This window comes from Pelodiscus sinensis, chromosome 1 (assembly GCF_049634645.1).
Source record: "Pelodiscus sinensis isolate JC-2024 chromosome 1, ASM4963464v1, whole genome shotgun sequence".
In the NCBI taxonomy this organism is placed as follows: domain Eukaryota; kingdom Metazoa; phylum Chordata; order Testudines; family Trionychidae; genus Pelodiscus; species Pelodiscus sinensis.
Genome location: NC_134711.1, coordinates 120637373 through 120654121, shown reverse-complemented (window position 1 = coordinate 120654121; position 16749 = coordinate 120637373). Strand labels below are relative to the sequence as shown.

General features: G+C 44.9%; 1 protein-coding gene and 1 long non-coding RNA gene across 7 annotated transcripts in view; one reads left to right on the top strand and one right to left on the bottom strand.

Moving 5' to 3' along the window:
* The window catches only part of PACSIN2 (protein kinase C and casein kinase substrate in neurons 2), a 118791-nt gene that overhangs the window by 74748 nt on the left and 27294 nt on the right, over positions 1-16749 (top strand). For all 4 annotated transcript variants that reach the window (XM_075899269.1, XM_075899278.1, XM_014575789.3 and 1 more), the window contains exons 3-5: positions 5786-5942; positions 7329-7564; positions 9634-9789. In XM_075899269.1, the coding sequence (XP_075755384.1) occupies positions 5786-5942; positions 7329-7564; positions 9634-9789 (549 nt within the window). The remainder of the gene's footprint in view (positions 1-5785; positions 5943-7328; positions 7565-9633; positions 9790-16749) is intronic.
* LOC102459807 (uncharacterized) overlaps positions 10775-16749 on the bottom strand; it is a 52731-nt gene continuing 46756 nt past the window's right edge. Inside the window, exons 2-5 of one of the 3 annotated variants that reach the window (XR_012896133.1) lie at positions 15387-15558; positions 14309-14474; positions 13312-13437; positions 10775-11099 (exon numbers count right to left, since the gene is read on the bottom strand). This is a non-coding gene — a long non-coding RNA (uncharacterized LOC102459807). Of the gene's footprint in view, positions 11100-13311; positions 14475-15386; positions 15559-16749 lie in introns of all 3 variants that reach the window. The other 2 variants (XR_003090254.2, XR_003090253.2) reach the window with 2 other exon arrangements.

Here is a 16749-nt window from a genome sequence, read left to right as displayed (position 1 = left end):
GCAGTTTCAAGTCTCTGCCTTCAGCACATATTACAATGACTCTTTTTGGCACAGGGACTTTTTAAGAGTCACGAGATCTTGTCTACATGAAATTTATTTCACAGCAAGCAGGGTATGAATCTACCCCATGCTAGCATGCCACAGACAAACTATCTTGTGGACCCTGTTGACGGGCATTAACAGTTTTGAATGTGCTTTGATCTTGTCTTTTTTAAAATGGGAGTAGGTCAGATTAGGGGTGTTAAATGGCATTTAATCAGCTAATTGACTAGTCAATGGAATTTCCATTGACTAGTGGATTAGTTGAGTGGGAGGGGAGGACTGCAGAGCCTCAGCAGGGAGCCGCTAGGCACTTAATACATTGAAAAGGCTGAAGCACAGCGGGAGGGGGGGAGGAGAGAACAGGTGCAAGCGGATATTCAGCTGTCCTGGCTCATGTCCTGTCCCCTGCTTCCTCTACCCCCCCCATTCCCTGCAGATATGGTGCTGGAGGGGGGGGGGGGGGAGATTGGTTTTTAAGCTGGCTCTCCCCAACATAGGCTCTTGCTCATCCCCATTGCTGCCTCGCTCTGATAGAGGCAGAAAGTGTGTGTGTGTGGCGGAGGGGTGGGGGTGTAAGTGACTAGTCTAGTCACTAGTCAGCTATCCGATAAGCATATGCTTAGTGGATAGTTGACTAGTCACTTACATCCCTAGGTAAGATCAGGTTAAGAAATTGTTACTGTGTGTCAGCAAGTCCACGTGACAGTTGCTCCATGGCAAACTAGATCAGAGTAGATTCATATGCTAATTTTGCTAGAAACAAAATGTTTATATAGATCAGTATAAACTTAAACAACAAATAGTCTGATAGCACTTTAAAGACTAACTCGGCTACCCTCTGAAGCCTATATAGATCAGTGGTTCCCAACTGCCAGGCTGTGGCGACTCTGAGGGCTGGGGCTGGGATACATCACCCAGCTCCTCCCCTCCTTCTGTGGTTGTTAGGTGGGGCAGGACATGCCACTCCCATCAACCAACCAGTGCTGGGCAGGAGCAGAGTCTCTTTCTGGCCATGGAAGAGGATTTTGCTGTGTGGCGTAAGGGCCATGCAGAGCCTGGCACGGCAGCCTTAAAGCAGCTGCATAGGCAGCAGCACAGGGCTAGGTAAGAGGGGCAAGGCAGGCATGGGAGGGCTCTAAGAGGTGGGGCTGACACTGTGGCCTGGGGGGAGGGGTATTACTGGGGAGCTCTAAGGGGTGGGTGGCTGACACTAGGGAGCACTGGAGGTCTGGGGTGGGGAGCTGGCATTGGGGAGGTTCTGGGGGTGGGGCTAATATTGGGGACTGGGGCTGGCACTTGGCAGACTTGGTGTGAGGGTTGGGTGCAGTGAGGCTCTGGAAATGGGAGGCTGGCAGTGAGGCTTTTGGGATGGGGGACTGGCACTGGGGGCTCTGAGGGTGGGAGCCTGACATGGGGGGTTGGGTGCCGGGGACTCTGGGGTCAGTGGCTGGTGCTGGGGAGTAGTGGAGGGGTGGGGAGCTCTAGGTGTTAGGGCTGGCACTGGGGGCTGGGGCTTTTGGTGGACCGATAACATTTTATTTGCATAGTCAAATTGCGAATGGGTTTGCTGGCCTGCGGTTTGACAGGCTGGAAACCACTGATCTAGACAACCCCTGTGAAAGTCATTCAACTTGCATGAAAGCTCAGTGACCCAGAAGAGTGAAGTACTGTGTCCCAATTCAACATGTGACACCCTGCTCTTGGACTATTCACTGAGGAATAAGAAATTTATTTTCACTTTCATGCAGTATAGTCCTTTTGTCTGGGGTCATAGCAATAAAAGTGGCTACCACCTGTCAGCTGACGGTCAGGGCAGTGTGTGCGTGTGTGTTACACCCAAGTCTTCAACTGCTGAGACAAAGTCTCGTTGCAGTGGGCAGCCTAGGAGGCTGGAGGGCGCCCTGAAAAATAGTTTAACGTCTGTGACTTTACTGCTAGGACTGAGGTCCCATCGCAGAGGGCAGCCAACAGGCTCTCAGACGCCCCGAGTTTATAGGAAGAGCTTATTACACCTTAGATTTCAGCTGCTAGAATTCGTAATTCCTTCGCAGCGGGCAGCCTTGGGGAAAGACTGAAAGGTGCCCCAGTGGATTTTGCCACCTGGGTGTGACACAAATCCAAACGCCCAAGCTCTCCCTATATCTGTCCCTAATGACCGGCTGAAGTTCTTTTAAATTGTGCCTGGTTCTGTTACAGCAACTGAAGGAGTCAGGTTAAAGCTTAAACAGTTACTATTTTATTGTTACAGGGTAAACTTAGCTGTTAAATGCTACTACTGTGTTGCAGATAACACAGCCACTACAAAAAAAACAGGACAGAAATTACACTAAGTCACTTACAGGTACCATGAAACCCTTTTGGTTTTCTGAGCTCTTATTAAATGCATGCAAAATAGACAACTAGCAGGTATATATTCTTACCCCTGCATTCCAGACTTGGCGTGGCCAGCGTCTTTCTCTCAATCCCTCGGGAAGAAGTAGGGCGAGGTTGGGCGTCCCACAGACCTCGGGAGACAATCAATACCTGCCAGCAGGTATAGATGATTGGAGCTCAAATGGGGTGGGCTACTGAACCTCTTTTTATACCCCTTGGGTCATGTAGGCTTCTTCCTGGTCTTAAGTGGCCAATTAGGAAAAATGGCTTTGAACACCAAGTTTCCCACGAAGGGTGCAAAGCATAATTCACACCTGGGAAGATGCAGACAATGGGCACCTCTGGTATGTGATGGGCGAAGATGCCTTTCCTGAGACAGTGCAGGTGTGTCAATTACTGATACTAGCCATCAGGGCGACAGGAGGCCCTGAGTCGTCAGCTAGCCCATTTACTGTCTGGTTTCTGTTTATGGTAGAGTCAGGGACAGGCACCACACCTGCGTTCCCAGGGCATCAAAGGCTGACTGCCTTTCTCTTGCTCTCTGGAGGGGGGGGGGGGGGAACAAGATGGGGTTCGTGTAAAACAAAATGGGGTTTGTGTCTGGCTACACCACCTAAAAAGCTTATTAGCGTCCACATTGCTTCTTTGTGTAGATACAAACATGCATTTCTAATAAGTGTCCCATTCACTGGAGCAAGAGACTTTTCCTCTAGCAGTACTCATGGGGACAGCACTAGTGTCTATGGATACTGTTAAGGCAAAAACCTCCAATGACTGTGTGTGCACAAGAGTGGAATAAGCAACATACCTGGAAGAATAATTGCAAAAGGTAGGTGATCAATTTTTTGAGGGTGGCAGTCTTTAGCCATTACCAAAATGTTCAGAAACCTAGAATTAGTAGCCTCTATATTACATTATGAATCCTATAAGCCAGGGATCAAAGTCCTATTAATTATTGGTAAATTAAATGTATGATCTAACTTACAGCCTACGATAAGTCCTAGGATATGTAATTAGACACAAAAATAACTGATGCTTATATGAGGTTTCCTTAAGTGGTGGAAGGTAGCATAACCAGTTTTGATAGCATTCATTTGCAGAACTGGAGCAAATATATCTGTTCCTTCATAGTCAAGAGTCTGGAGGCCTATTTTTTGTACTGCTCAGTTTTTTTCTTTTAATTACACAAAGATTAAGTAAATTATGTACAGTTGTTCTCCTAGTTGTCTAAAGTGAATCATCTCCCAGTTTTTCTGCTGAAAATAAAGGAAAATGTTAAAATTTTTGTGTTACTAGATGAAAGGCATATAGCATGGGCCACTTTTGACCCGTCTCACTTGAGATGGGTTAACTTTGCTTCTAGCCTCACATATCCTATAAGGAAGTTTCAGGGGATGGTTGAGTTAGTCTGTACAGGATAAACTTAAAAAACAACAAATGGTCTGCTACCTGTAAGGAGTTATTTAACAGTGAATACACTGTTCTTTGACCAGATTAAAACAAATCACCTTTGCATAGCTAAGCTAGATAATTGGCTTTTCAGGAGGGAAGAGAGTAGGTTTTGCCACCTGGCATCCTTTGCTTTGGGGAAATGGATATACCCCAGTAACTAAGGAATGCTGAACAGGTTACTGTGGTCATCAGTCCAACAAGCTTGTCACTTTTGACTTAGCATATTTCTATATGGAAATGTCGACATAGTCATCATAGATGAGCTGAAAATGAAGTGTGGCCTTTTACTTACCTTTGAGTAGAAAATAATTGCTTTTGTTAAATTCCCTTTTACAAAAGTGGGAGGAACATTTTAAAAATGTACACCTGTGAATTGATTGTGCAACTATTAGAATCAAGTGAATTTACACATAGGTTACTTTGCAGTCTTGTCCAGTTTTTAGTCATTTACAAAATTTTGTTCTAAAATTTTGTAAAAAGCAAACCTAAAAGATTGTGTTTAGTTCCCCAAATCATTAACTGTGTCCATATCTGAAAATGTCATATACATTTAAATATGAAATATTAAAATAAGTTCAATTGCCACCTAACTATCAGAGTGTGTTCTTTTTGCAGCTGAGTGGATTTTTTGGCAAATTGAGTAATTAATTCTCATAGTTTATAAACTGGACAAAATCTGTTAATTGTTTTTAATGTTTACAAAAGCATTAGTTCATCTTCACAGTGCCTGTGGATATTTTTCAGTTTTCTCTAGAGGCTGCATGTTGTTAATGGGATCTCCTATTGGCTCTTAGTTCCTTTCCAAATAGAATTTTACAGTAACTTATACTGTTACCTACTTACTCCATTTTAATTTTTCACTGTTGAAAATCTGTTGCCTATCTTCTGTGTCTCTGCCAGACTTGAAGTGATCGAGCTGTTCTATGTGACATCCATAAACTATGTTCTCCTTTACCCTGGACTTTTCCTTTGTGATACTAAGTGTAAATTTTACAGTGCTCCTTATTCATTCCTCCCTAACTATAGTTTCCATAAGTCTGAGGGGGTAGCTGTGTTAGTCTGTAACTTAAAAAAAAAAAAAAACTTGAACAGCAGTGGTCCTGTTAGATCATGTTACTAAGTTAGTCTCTGAGGGTATGTCTAGACTACATGCCTCTGCCGACAGAAGCATGTAAACTAGTCTACCCAACATAGTCAAAGAAGCCGGGATTTAAATATCCCCGGCTTCATTAAAATAAAAATGGCCGCTGTGCCGGCTCAGCGGATTGGTTGACAGGGGGAGCCTTTGTCTACCGCTCCTGTAAACCTCATTTCACAAGGGGTGTGTGTGTGTGTGTGTGTGTGTGTGTGTGTGTGTGTGTGTGTGTGTGTGTGTGTGTGTTTAAAATTTTTAAAGCCTCCTCGAATATTTTAAATAGAGAGGCGGGGTAAAAATATTTTAAATAATATCCTAAACTGCAGTCATAATTACATTACCAAAAGTCTTGGATGCATACGTACATTATTACAGTTCTGGATTCTATTAGTGCAGAAGTGCTTACTTAATGTATATTTGTGGTTCTGTTTTTGTCTTTGCTTAGTGTAACTTTCCAAGTGGACCCCACTATTTTTAGCAGGAAAGCATGCAGTGTGACCTTTGAGCATTGTTGAAAATGGTTTGCTATAGTCTTCCATAAACCATGTAGTACTTTGAAATTGAAATCTCATATTCAGCTTTCCTACTTAAACAAAATATACATTTTTCATAGTTTCAACTGTTTCTATTGAAAATTATGCTATAAACAGTGGCATCTGTGTTACTGCTTTTAATAATGTGGTTTACGTTTTCACATACTTATATTACTGATAAAGCGGAGATTTGCCTCTGTTGTGCCCACAGCATTCAAGTAGCAATTCCTAAATATTTTTGTATGTCTAGGTTGGAAATTATAAACGTACAGTAAAGCGATTTGATGATGGTCACAGACTTTGCAGCGATCTCATGAACTGTATTCACGAACGTGCAAGAATAGAGAAGGTCTATGCTCAGCAGCTTACAGAATGGGCAAAAAGATGGAAACAACTTGTGGAAAAAGGTAACAAATGTCATGAGATTAAACTCTGAGAGGCTTAATTTTTGTTAAATGAAGACCATTATTCAAATGAAGTGACTCTTTCCTTGTTTGCTCAGAGGTTCTTAGGGATGTAGTACCAGAGAACTTAACTATTTGATATTACTTATCTGAAGTAGTAGAGGACACATGATATGAAGACTGCAATTTAAATGTTAAGAAGTCAGTGGCAGTTGTGATCGTATATCAACAAAGAAGGAATTATGAATCAATTTCAAAGAAGGGTGCTTTGACTGTGACAAAGTGTAGATCGTTTCAGAAGATCTGGGCAATCATGGTGGCTTACCAGAATGAGTGCTCAATGTAGGGCCAAAAGAGTAAATATGGTTTGTGTATATGAACAGAAGTTCATCAAATAGGCTATCAAGGTTCTATAAAAATAGAGGTACATCAGGTGGGGAAATTACTATCTCAGAATTTGGCACTAGTGAGGCCACTAGTCGAGTACTGTTTTTTTTGGGGTTTTTTTTTTCCCCCCCCCTGGTGTTTATAGATCCACAGAAATTTGGAAAAAGTGGTGAAGGAGAATGATGGAGGGCTGAAAAAGAGAATGATGGAGGGCTGAAAACCATACTGTATAGGGAGACTTAAGGAACTCAATTATTTAGCTTATTTAAGAGATGATTAAGAGGGAAATTGGTGGTGGCCTATACCTAGCTGGGAAGAGAATATCTGATGATATAGAACTTTCTCGCAGTCAAAGATATAATAAGTTCCAGTAGTTGGCAGTTAAATCTTGAAACTGAAAACAAACTGTAATTTGTTAGAGGGTAGTTCTAAGGATGTTAAGACAGTTAATCAGTTAAACGATATTAACCGGTTAACCATTTTAGCTTAGGTCCTGCTACCCAGCCCACTGTGGCTGTGGAATCCTACCAGAGTTCATCAGCAAGGGCCAATTATCCAATAAGCATACTCATAAGCCTCATGATAACTGGTAAGCATACCAGTAAACTGTTTAACATCTCTAGATAATTTATCACAGGATGTGGTAGAATGTTCAGTTCTTTAAATTGAATTTAGCGTAGTTTTTAGACGGATACTTAACATTCAATTTCAATATTGGATTTGATATAAAAATTAATGGTTTAAATGTTATGGCCTGTGTTATGCACATAGTTATACTACATAATGAAACTGGTTCTTTCTGGACTTAAAATCTATTAATCTGCAATTGCATAATTTGTCAGAAAATGGATTTAAGATGTAAAATATAAGGTAGGATTATGGATTATGTACAACTAAATACCATTTAAGAACTCTGTAGTAAGAGAAGTTCAGATGGCTTTTTAGGGATGAAAGTCCTGCGTGTTGTGGCTTATTGAAAATGATGTGTCCTGTTGTGTTTAGGTCCACAGTATGGAACAGTAGAAAAGGCTTGGTATGCAGTTATGTCAGAAGCAGAAAAAGTGAGCGAATTACATTTAGAGGTAAAAAATGCACTGATGAACGACGACTTTGAAAAGATCAAGAACTGGCAGAAGGAAGCCTTTCATAAGCAAATGATCGGAGGATTTAAGGAAACGAAAGAAGCAGACGATTTATATAGGAAGGCCCAGAAACCCTGGGCAAAAAAGCTAAAAGAGGTACATAATTAGAGGTTGTATATCAATATATTGATGCCACATAGAAATCACTGAAGTGGGAAAACTCAGTCTAGATCCTTTCTCATTCATTGTCTGCTTTAGATCTTTTTCTGAAGAAAAATCTTCTCTGGAGATTTTCTCAGTAACCACTGCCCTGTCTCCAACCTCAGTACCCTGAGCAAAGTTCTGGAGAGGGTGGAGTTAACCTATTTTTCTGTCCGCCTAGCAGTATCTGTTTGTACAGTTATAGGGTTGTGACTTAGCTGAGGCACAAGCTGCAGGAAAAATGTTCATGGAAAAAACATTGAGAGAGTCACTTTAATGTTGTGTCTATTTGAAGAAGGGTATGGGCGGGGACTCACAAGAGAGACAAACAAGCAAACCATTTTATTCAGAGCTTTTTGTGAGGCATCAGAAAATCTTTTTTCCCTCACTTTTATTAAGCTTCTCTGACTGATAGTAACTTATTTTCTATAGAAGGAGAATGTCCAATTATGTATATATAAAAATAGAATTCATCTTCTAGTGATTGCTCATGTTGATTCCATTCTAAGTGCATGCATCTATGTGGATAGTTGTCAGATTTTTGCTTTAGTTGAGCAGCTATAGCTCCTCAACTGCTGCACTCATACATTGATAGGTGAGGAATTACTGGCCCTACATTCTCAGTTCCGTCTCATCACCCACGCTAGTTGATTGGAATGCTTCTTTCCCTTGCATAGAAAGGGTTAGCAATGCTCTCTTCTGGCTTCGAGCCTTAGTGTCTTGTAAATAGTTGTACTATAGTTCATTAGTAAGTACTGCAAGCTGTATGCCCATGAACTTGCAGCCTGCCTCCAGGGATACTGCTTGAGTCACTAGACTAGAATCAACATGAGCAAGCACTCACATTAAAAGCTGTTACTTGCCTATCTTAACTACAGGCAGTCCCCGAGTTACGCGGATCCGACCTATGTCGGATCCGCAGTTACGAACGGGGATTTTCTCGTCCCGGAGGACTGGAGCGGCAGGACGCCTGGTCCCACCGCCCGCCTCCTCCGGGGCGAGAAAAGCTGCTCCCCATCTCTCCCTGGTCTGCTGGCTCCCCCAGCAGACCAGGGAGACGCGGAGCAAGGCGGCGGAGGACCCGGGCCGGACCCGCGGTGCTTCCAGATCAGCGCTGCGGGTCCAGCCCGTGTCCTCCGCAGCTTTGCTCCACGTCTCCCTGGTCTGCTGGGGGGGGGGGGGACGCAGCTAGTGCCCCCCCCCCTCCAGCAGACCAGGGAGACGTGGAGCAAAGCCTGGGGACTGTGGTAGAGCAGGTGGGGCGCTGCCGGTTGGTCCCGCAGCACCGCTCCTTGGCACTACTGGACCAACCCAGCAGCACCCCAGCTGCTCTGCCCCAGGAGTTCTGATTCAGCCACTGCTGATCAGTTTCAGCAGTGGCTGAATCAGGACGCCTGGGGCAGAGTAGCTGGGGTGCTGCTGGGTTGGTGTAGTAGCGCCGAGGAGCGGCCGCGCTACTGGACCAACCCAGCAGCACCGGAGCTGCTCTGCCCCAGGCGTCCCCAAGTCAGCCGCTGCTGAAACTGACCAGCGGCTGACTACAGGAAGCCCGAGGCAGAGCTGCTCTGCCCCGGGCTTCCTGGAATCAGCTGCTGATCAGTTTCAGCAGCAGCTGACTTGGGGACGCCTGGGTTTCTTAAGTTGAATCTGTATGTAAGTCAGAACTGGCATCCAGATTCAGCCGCTGTTGAAACTGATCAGTTTCAGCAGCGGCTGAATCTGGACGCCAGTTCCGACTTACATACAGATTCAACTTAAGAACAAACCTACAGTCCCTATCTTGTATGTAACCCGGGGACTACCTGTATTGTTCTTCAAGATGTGTTGCTCTGTTCAGTTCATTACCTGCTCTTCTGCCCCTTGGTCAGAGCTACCAGCAAGAAGGAGCTAATGAATGGGTCTGAATATAAGGTTCTTCCCAAACAAATACTATTTTCTTCATTACTGTGAAGTTACTAATACATAACTGCTGTTGATGATTTATAAATTGTACCAGACAGAAAAGTTCAAAACTTCATTTGTAGGTGGAAGCTGCTAAAAAAGCATACCATGCAGCATGCAAAGAGGAGAAACTGGCTATATCCCGAGAAATGAATAGCAAAGCTGATCCAGCGCTGAATCCAGAACAACTTAAGAAATTACAAGACAAAGTGGAAAAAAGCAAACAAGACGTGTTAAAGGTAAGAACTCTCCAAGCTAGTGTACTGTTCATTTAACATTCTGTGTATGCTACACTGCACATCTGTGTGGAATACATATATAGCAAACTGTAGCACGAGCAAGTGCAATGTGGGGGTGATAAACTCATTATATTGAGCAGAGACTATTTTAAATTATGATCTTTGTGTCAAAGCCACAGTGTCAAGAACAGATACTACCCTTTTTCCAGAGCATGTCAGCGGCAAGCTTGTAACAAAAACAACCATAATATGAGTCTATACTGTTACTTTGTGGGGGGGAGCAGGGGAAGAGCAGTTCTAGGAGTGGGTGAAGGCTGAATTGTCCTTTTAGTTTAAAGGGGCTATGAACTGTGAGTAAAAAACCTACAACACGCAGATGGTCATGCTTCATTGCAGAATGTACTTTTTTGACTCAGTTAAATAGTGCATTAAAGACAATGACTCTGTTTTAAAGAGTGAATATATTTGTGAAATTTCACTACCAGCTGCCCTATTTGGGCATCTTCTATCTCTTCAAATCCTCTCTGCTTTGATCTCCCTTTTTTTCACTTATTCTCCATACAAGATGCCATTCATTGGAGTGTAGAGAGGAGGGGGAAAGCAGCCCTTTCTTTCTCTGGCCCTTCAGGATTCAACATTACATTCTTGTAGTGGTTGATTAGAAAGCTTATTGTATCTGTTTCTGTACATATTCAGAGCCTTACTTTTAAGAAGTGCAGATATAGCGCAAATAAGTGCAAATGCAAGAGAGTCCCATTTTGTTACATTGCATAATGGCAGACAACTAAAAAGTGATACATTTTTTTAAGTGCTTGCATAAACATACTAAGTCCAAATACTAATATGAATGAACTTGAGCAGCTGGTATTAAATGGAGATACTGCAGTAATTGGCATCACAGAAGCTTGATGGAATGTCAATAATCAATAGAATATTAACCCCAGGGTACAAAATATGTGACAGAACAGGTTCTGCTGGTGTGGGTGTGGCACTCTGTGAGAGAATGCATAGACAAATGTAATACAAATCTTAAATGAATCAAACTACCATAGAATCTTTTGATAGAAATTTCACACTTTAATAATAAGCACATGGCAGGAGTAATATACTACTGATCATCTGACCAAGATTGTGGTGGTTACTGAAATGCTCAGGGAGATAAGGATTATAAAAGTAGAAAACTCAATAGTTTGAAATGAGGGATTTCAATTATCCCCATGCTGACTGGGTCCATGTCTCCTCAGGACAGGATGCAGAAATAATTGAGACCCCATAAATGATTGCTTCATGGAGCAGCTGATCCTGGAAACCTGTAAGCGGAGAGGCAGTTTTTTATTTATTCCTATGTGGAGCACAGGATCGTCACAAAGAGGAGCATTAGCTGAACCACTTGGTAATAGTGATCAGGGCTCGACAAACTACACAGTCTACTCGCCACGCGCCCCGTTCATCCGTGGCACGCGCATGTGCAATACGGCTCTTGCGCATGCGCAGTACGGGGCTGGCAAGCGATTTTTGCTGCTGTTTGTCAAGCCCTGATAGTGACTATAAATATAATTAAATGTAAACATCCTTGGGGGAGAAGGGTTACCAGAGAAGGCACCACAGAGCCATTTAACATCAGAAAGGGAAATTATGCAAAAATTAGGAAGCTGGTTAAATTAAAGGAACAATCACTAGAGTGAAGTGTCTGCAAACTTCATGGAAACCTTTTTAAAACACCATGATAGAGGCTCATATTAAATGTATACCCCAAATTGGAAAAAAGAGGACCAGAAATGTACTTCCATGGCTAAACAACAAAGTAAAAAGTGGTAAGAGTCAAATAGGCACCCTTTAAAAACTGGACGTTAAATCCAACTGAGGAAGATAAAAAGGGGCATAAAATATGACAAGTCAAGTGTAAAAGTATTAAGCAGGCCAAAAAAAAAAAACATTTGAAGAGTAACTATCAAAAGACTCAAGAATTAGGAGTGGGGACGCTAAATAAAATTACATTCTTTTCTTGAGTATTCCTTTAGCAAGGAATTAATTTAGCTTCTCCACAATGGCATCTGTTTTTATTCCAAGAATGAGAGAAATTTCTATTCTTGAACCAGTCTTTTTAGATGACCAATCTGAAGAACTATCCCAGATTGAGGTGATGCCAGAGAAGGATTTGAAACTATAGTAAGTCCCCAGAACCAGATGGTAATTCTTCTAAGTGTTTTGAAGGAACGTAAATATGAAATTGTAGAACTACTAACTGTTATGTAACCTATCACTTAAATCTGCTTCTGCATCACATGACTGACAGCGAATGTGACACCAATTTTTTTAAAAAGTTCCCAGAGGCAATCCTGGCATTGGTCCAGTAAGCCTAACTTCAGTACCAGGTAAATTGGTTGAAACTATATTCAAGATACAGAATTATTAGTTTTTTGAGGGTTTCCATGGGCGTCAGCACTGCTGTGCACATGCTCTGGAGATCTTTACTAGCAGCCCTCCGGCCACCTGCGCATGTTGCGCTATTGCGCAATCGCCCCAGTTAACAGTTAGACATGCAATGATGGCCATTCACTCAGTTCTTCTCAACCGCTGCTGGCATTGGTTGCACTTAGTCAGTCTCCCTAACAGCATCAAAAGGAAAAAAAGAAGAAAAAGAAAAGAGGAAAAGAATAACAGAAAAGCAGGCGAAATGGTGCCCGGGCACTTTTGCTGCGTCCTGCTTGCCCAAAGGACAACACAGAGGGGGGAAAAAACCCTGTTATGCCTGTATCACTGGGCTTTAAAAGGTGCACAGGGTGCGGGACAGCAATCACAGCGGTAGACGGACACGAGCAGTGCCTGCACTGCCCAGAGCAAAACCATCCTGTCAGTCACTGCCCGCACTGTCAGAAGCTTGCCCCATGCTCTAAGAAGGTGCGAGAGCTACAAAGAAGACGATTATTTTTGTACCACAACATGGCTGAGTCACAGCCTCATTCAACTCCCTCCAGAGATAACCCTCCGTTCCTTCTCTACGCCCGATTGTGTTAGCCAGGAGCACAATGGAGGAGGGTGGGTGTAGAGCATCCATGGGGACACAGCTCAAAACTCCAGTTACTGCACAAGGTGAGTAACCTTCCCTTCTTCTTTAGGGTCCCTGTGGGTGCTCCACTTAGGTGACTACGCAGCACCTAAACCAATGGGTCCTTAGAAATAATACAAACCGAATACTGCATACCATTCACAGCAGTTCCACCAACTCACCTCCCTGCCCCGTCCCTCTTCAGGGAACCCTTCTCACGAGTTAGTCCTCCTGGACGAAGTGCCATGCCTCCTAGAACTAGGCGCTATAGAGGGAGGGGATTTTATTCTCGATACTTTGTCAAGAAATCGGGGGGGTGGAGGCCTATCATGGACCTATGTGCACTCAACCGGTTTGTCAAATATCAACACTTCAAGATGGTCACACTGGCAAAGACCATATCTGCCTTGGAAAAAGGAGCATGGCTAGCTGCCCTTGACCTCAAGGATGCATATTTTCATGTATCTGTTCACCTGGCTCTCAGATGATTCCTCACGTCCACCATCAAGGACTTACACAGTCAGTACAGGGTGCCCCCCTTCAGGCTGTCCACGGCCCCCAGAGTTTTTTCCAAAATTTTGTTAATGGTAGCCACACACCTGCAAAGAAAACAAACATATTTCCATATCTCGACGATTGTCTGATCATGGCGTCCACCTGTGGTGACACAGAATAATTACTGGAGTCAACAAGAGTGTTATTCGACATGCCTGGGCTCCTGTTGAATTTGGAAAAGTGAACCCTCCTATCCAGATGCTGGAGTTTATAGGGGTACGGTTGAACTGCAGTTGGGACATAGCCTCACTGCCGACCCACAGATGGTGGAGAATGCACGACTTGATCGTGTCCATACAGAGTGGCGCACATACAATGGCGCATACATGCCTGCAAATACTTGGACATGTGGCAGCATCTGTCCACTTTTGTGGTCCCGAATGCCCACCTACATATGAGGCCGTTCTAGGTATGGCTACGCTCTCCAATACACTCCATGTGCTCAGCTGGGTCAAAGCCACCCTGGATTGGTGGACAGACTTAAACAACGTCTGTATAAGACTTCAATTTCAGACGCTGACGTCATCCATCACTATCACGACAGACGCTTCCCCAATGGGATGGGGAGCCCATCTGGGGCGTGTGATATTACAGGGACAATGGACACACGAAGAGTCCCAGTGCTTGAGCTCAGAGCATTGAAAAGGGCATGCTCCCAACTGTTTCCATGCATATAAAACAATTGTGAGGATATTGTCGGACAATGTCACAACAACATATTACATGAACAGTTGGGGGGCAAGGTCTCGCAGCCTATGTGCAGAAGCAACAAAACTATGGCAATGGTGTATTCTACCCAACATCACACCTACCGCTATGCATTTGTTGGGCAAGGACAATGTACTAGCAGATGCCCTCAGCAGACAATTCCCACAGAACCACGAATGGGAGATCAATAAATCTATCATAACCAACCTTTCCAGGAGATGGGGGATACCCAGTTGTAGATCAGTTTGCAATGCACATCAATTTCAAGTGCCCACAATATTGTTTCAGGGCAGGCGTTGGATTGCAATCTCTCGGAGATGCGTTTGCAATACACTGGGACTTCCCACAGGCATATGCATTTCCACCTATACCTCTAATACATCAAACAGTAATAAAGGTCAAACAGGAGGCATCAAGGGTCATACTCGTAGCCCCCAATTGGCAGAGACAAATTTGGTACCCTCTCGACTCAGGATGGGGGTGTATACCATGCCCTGGGTTACATACACTAAACCTGCAAGCCTGGATGCTTGTTGGCTCTTAAACAAAAAGCTAACCCTATCTCGAAGGGTCAGAGACATCCTCATTAATTCCAGGAGACCCACTACAAGATGAACTTACCTGCAGAAGTGGGCCAGGATTGTGGCCAGGAATTCGGTTCGAGCACAGGATCTATGCAAGGCAGGGATTTTGGATGTACTAGAACAGTAGTCCCCAACCATATGGGGTTGCCGGGCGCCAGGGGGCGTGGCCGTTCGCCCGCCGGGCGCCCCGGGGGCGGGGCCCCCCCGAGCGGGGCCCCCCCCATAGCCGCATTCCCGGGGCCGGCGCTGGCGCTCTCTCCCAAGCGCCGCGCGCCCGGGGCCGGCGCTTTCTCTCCCCTCCCCCTTTCCCCAAGCGCCGCGTGCCCGGGGCTGGCGCTGGCGCTCTCCACCCCCCCCCCCCCCCAAGCGCCGTGCGCCTGGGGCCGGCGCTGGTGCTCTCTTCCCCCCCTCTCCCCCATGCGCTGCGGGGGGTCAATCCGCGGCGCCCCCGGGGCCGGCGCTCACCGTGCGCCGCGGCGCCCGGGGCCGGCTCCGGCACCGCGCATGTGCCACATGCCCGGGGCCAGGCCAGTCCTGAGCACTTGGCGGGCGCAGACAAATGCCCCCGTGGGCGCCATGGCGCCCGCGGGCACCATGTTGGGGACCACGGTACTAGAATATATCTTTCACCTGCAGGACACAGGACAATCCAATTTGTTCCATCAACGTACACTTAGCAGCTATATCAGCAGTTCACTCACCCATACAAGTGCATTCTGTTTTTCCCATCTGTGCGTTAAGAGATTCTGCAAAGGGATACAGAACCTGTATCCGCCAGGTAGAGAGCCAGTGCCATCATGGGATTTGAACGTCGTGCTGGATTCAATCATGAGACGGCCTTTCGAGCCACTTGCAACCTGCTCGGTACTCCACCTATCAATGAAAGTAGCTTTTCTCATTGCAATAACATCAGCCAGGAGAGGGGGGGAGATAGCAGCACTCATATGGTGTTCAGTGGGTCTTCTCTTACACAAGGACAAGTGTCCTTAGAACCCACCCGAAATTCCTCCCCATGATACCTACCTCATTCCATTGTAATGAACCAACATATCTATCTGTGTTCTGAAACCACACAAGGACAACAACCAGGCTGGATGTACTCAGGGTATTAGCCTTTTACGTGGAACACACACAAGATTGCCAAAGAACACTCAGACTATTTGTGGCTTGCGCAGACAGGTCCAGAGGTCAACCTGTCTCCAAACAGTGAATATCCAAATGGATTTCTACATGCATACAGTTGGCTTACTCCCAGAAAAACGGGCACACTCCATGAGAGTAGTATCTACCATGACTGCTTTCCTTAAGGCCTACCAATAGACATTACCTGCAGGGCAACAACATGGCTTTGGCCAATACTTTTGCACAGCATTACGCTATTCAGACCTATCCGGACTCAGGCACTAGATTTGGACGTATGGTCCTGTCCAATATCTGGTCCTGCATCACGGAGCATCCACCGCCAAGCAGGAACACTGCCTCGTAGTCACCTAAGTGGAGCACCCATGGGGACCCTAAAGAAGAAGGGAAGGTTACTCACTTTGTGCAGTAACTGGAGTTCTTTGAGCTGTGTCCCCGTGGATGCTCCACACCCACCCTCCTCCATTGTGCTCCTGGCTAACACAGTTGGGCGTAGAGAAGGAACAGAGGGAACAGCCGCCGGCACATGTCTGATTGTCAGTCAGGGCGATTGCACACACAGGCAGCTGCGGGACTGCTAGCAAAGTGGTCCATTTTACAGAACGGAGAGCGGTAAATAGTGGGGTCCTGCAGGAATCTGTACTGGAAACAGTGCTATTCAACATTCATAAATAGGGCCTTATCAAATTCATGGTCCATTCACATTAATTTTATGGCCACAAGATTTAAAAATTGATCTATTTAATGATTTTAGCTGTTCACATCTGAAAGTTCATGGTGTTTTAACGATGGGGTGTCCTGACCTAAAATGGGACCACGGGGAGTTGCAAACTTGTTGTAGAGTGGTTGTTAAGAGTATGTCTACACTGGGGAGTTATTTCAAAATAACACTACTAAGCATTCACACTACCAAGCCTGTTTTGA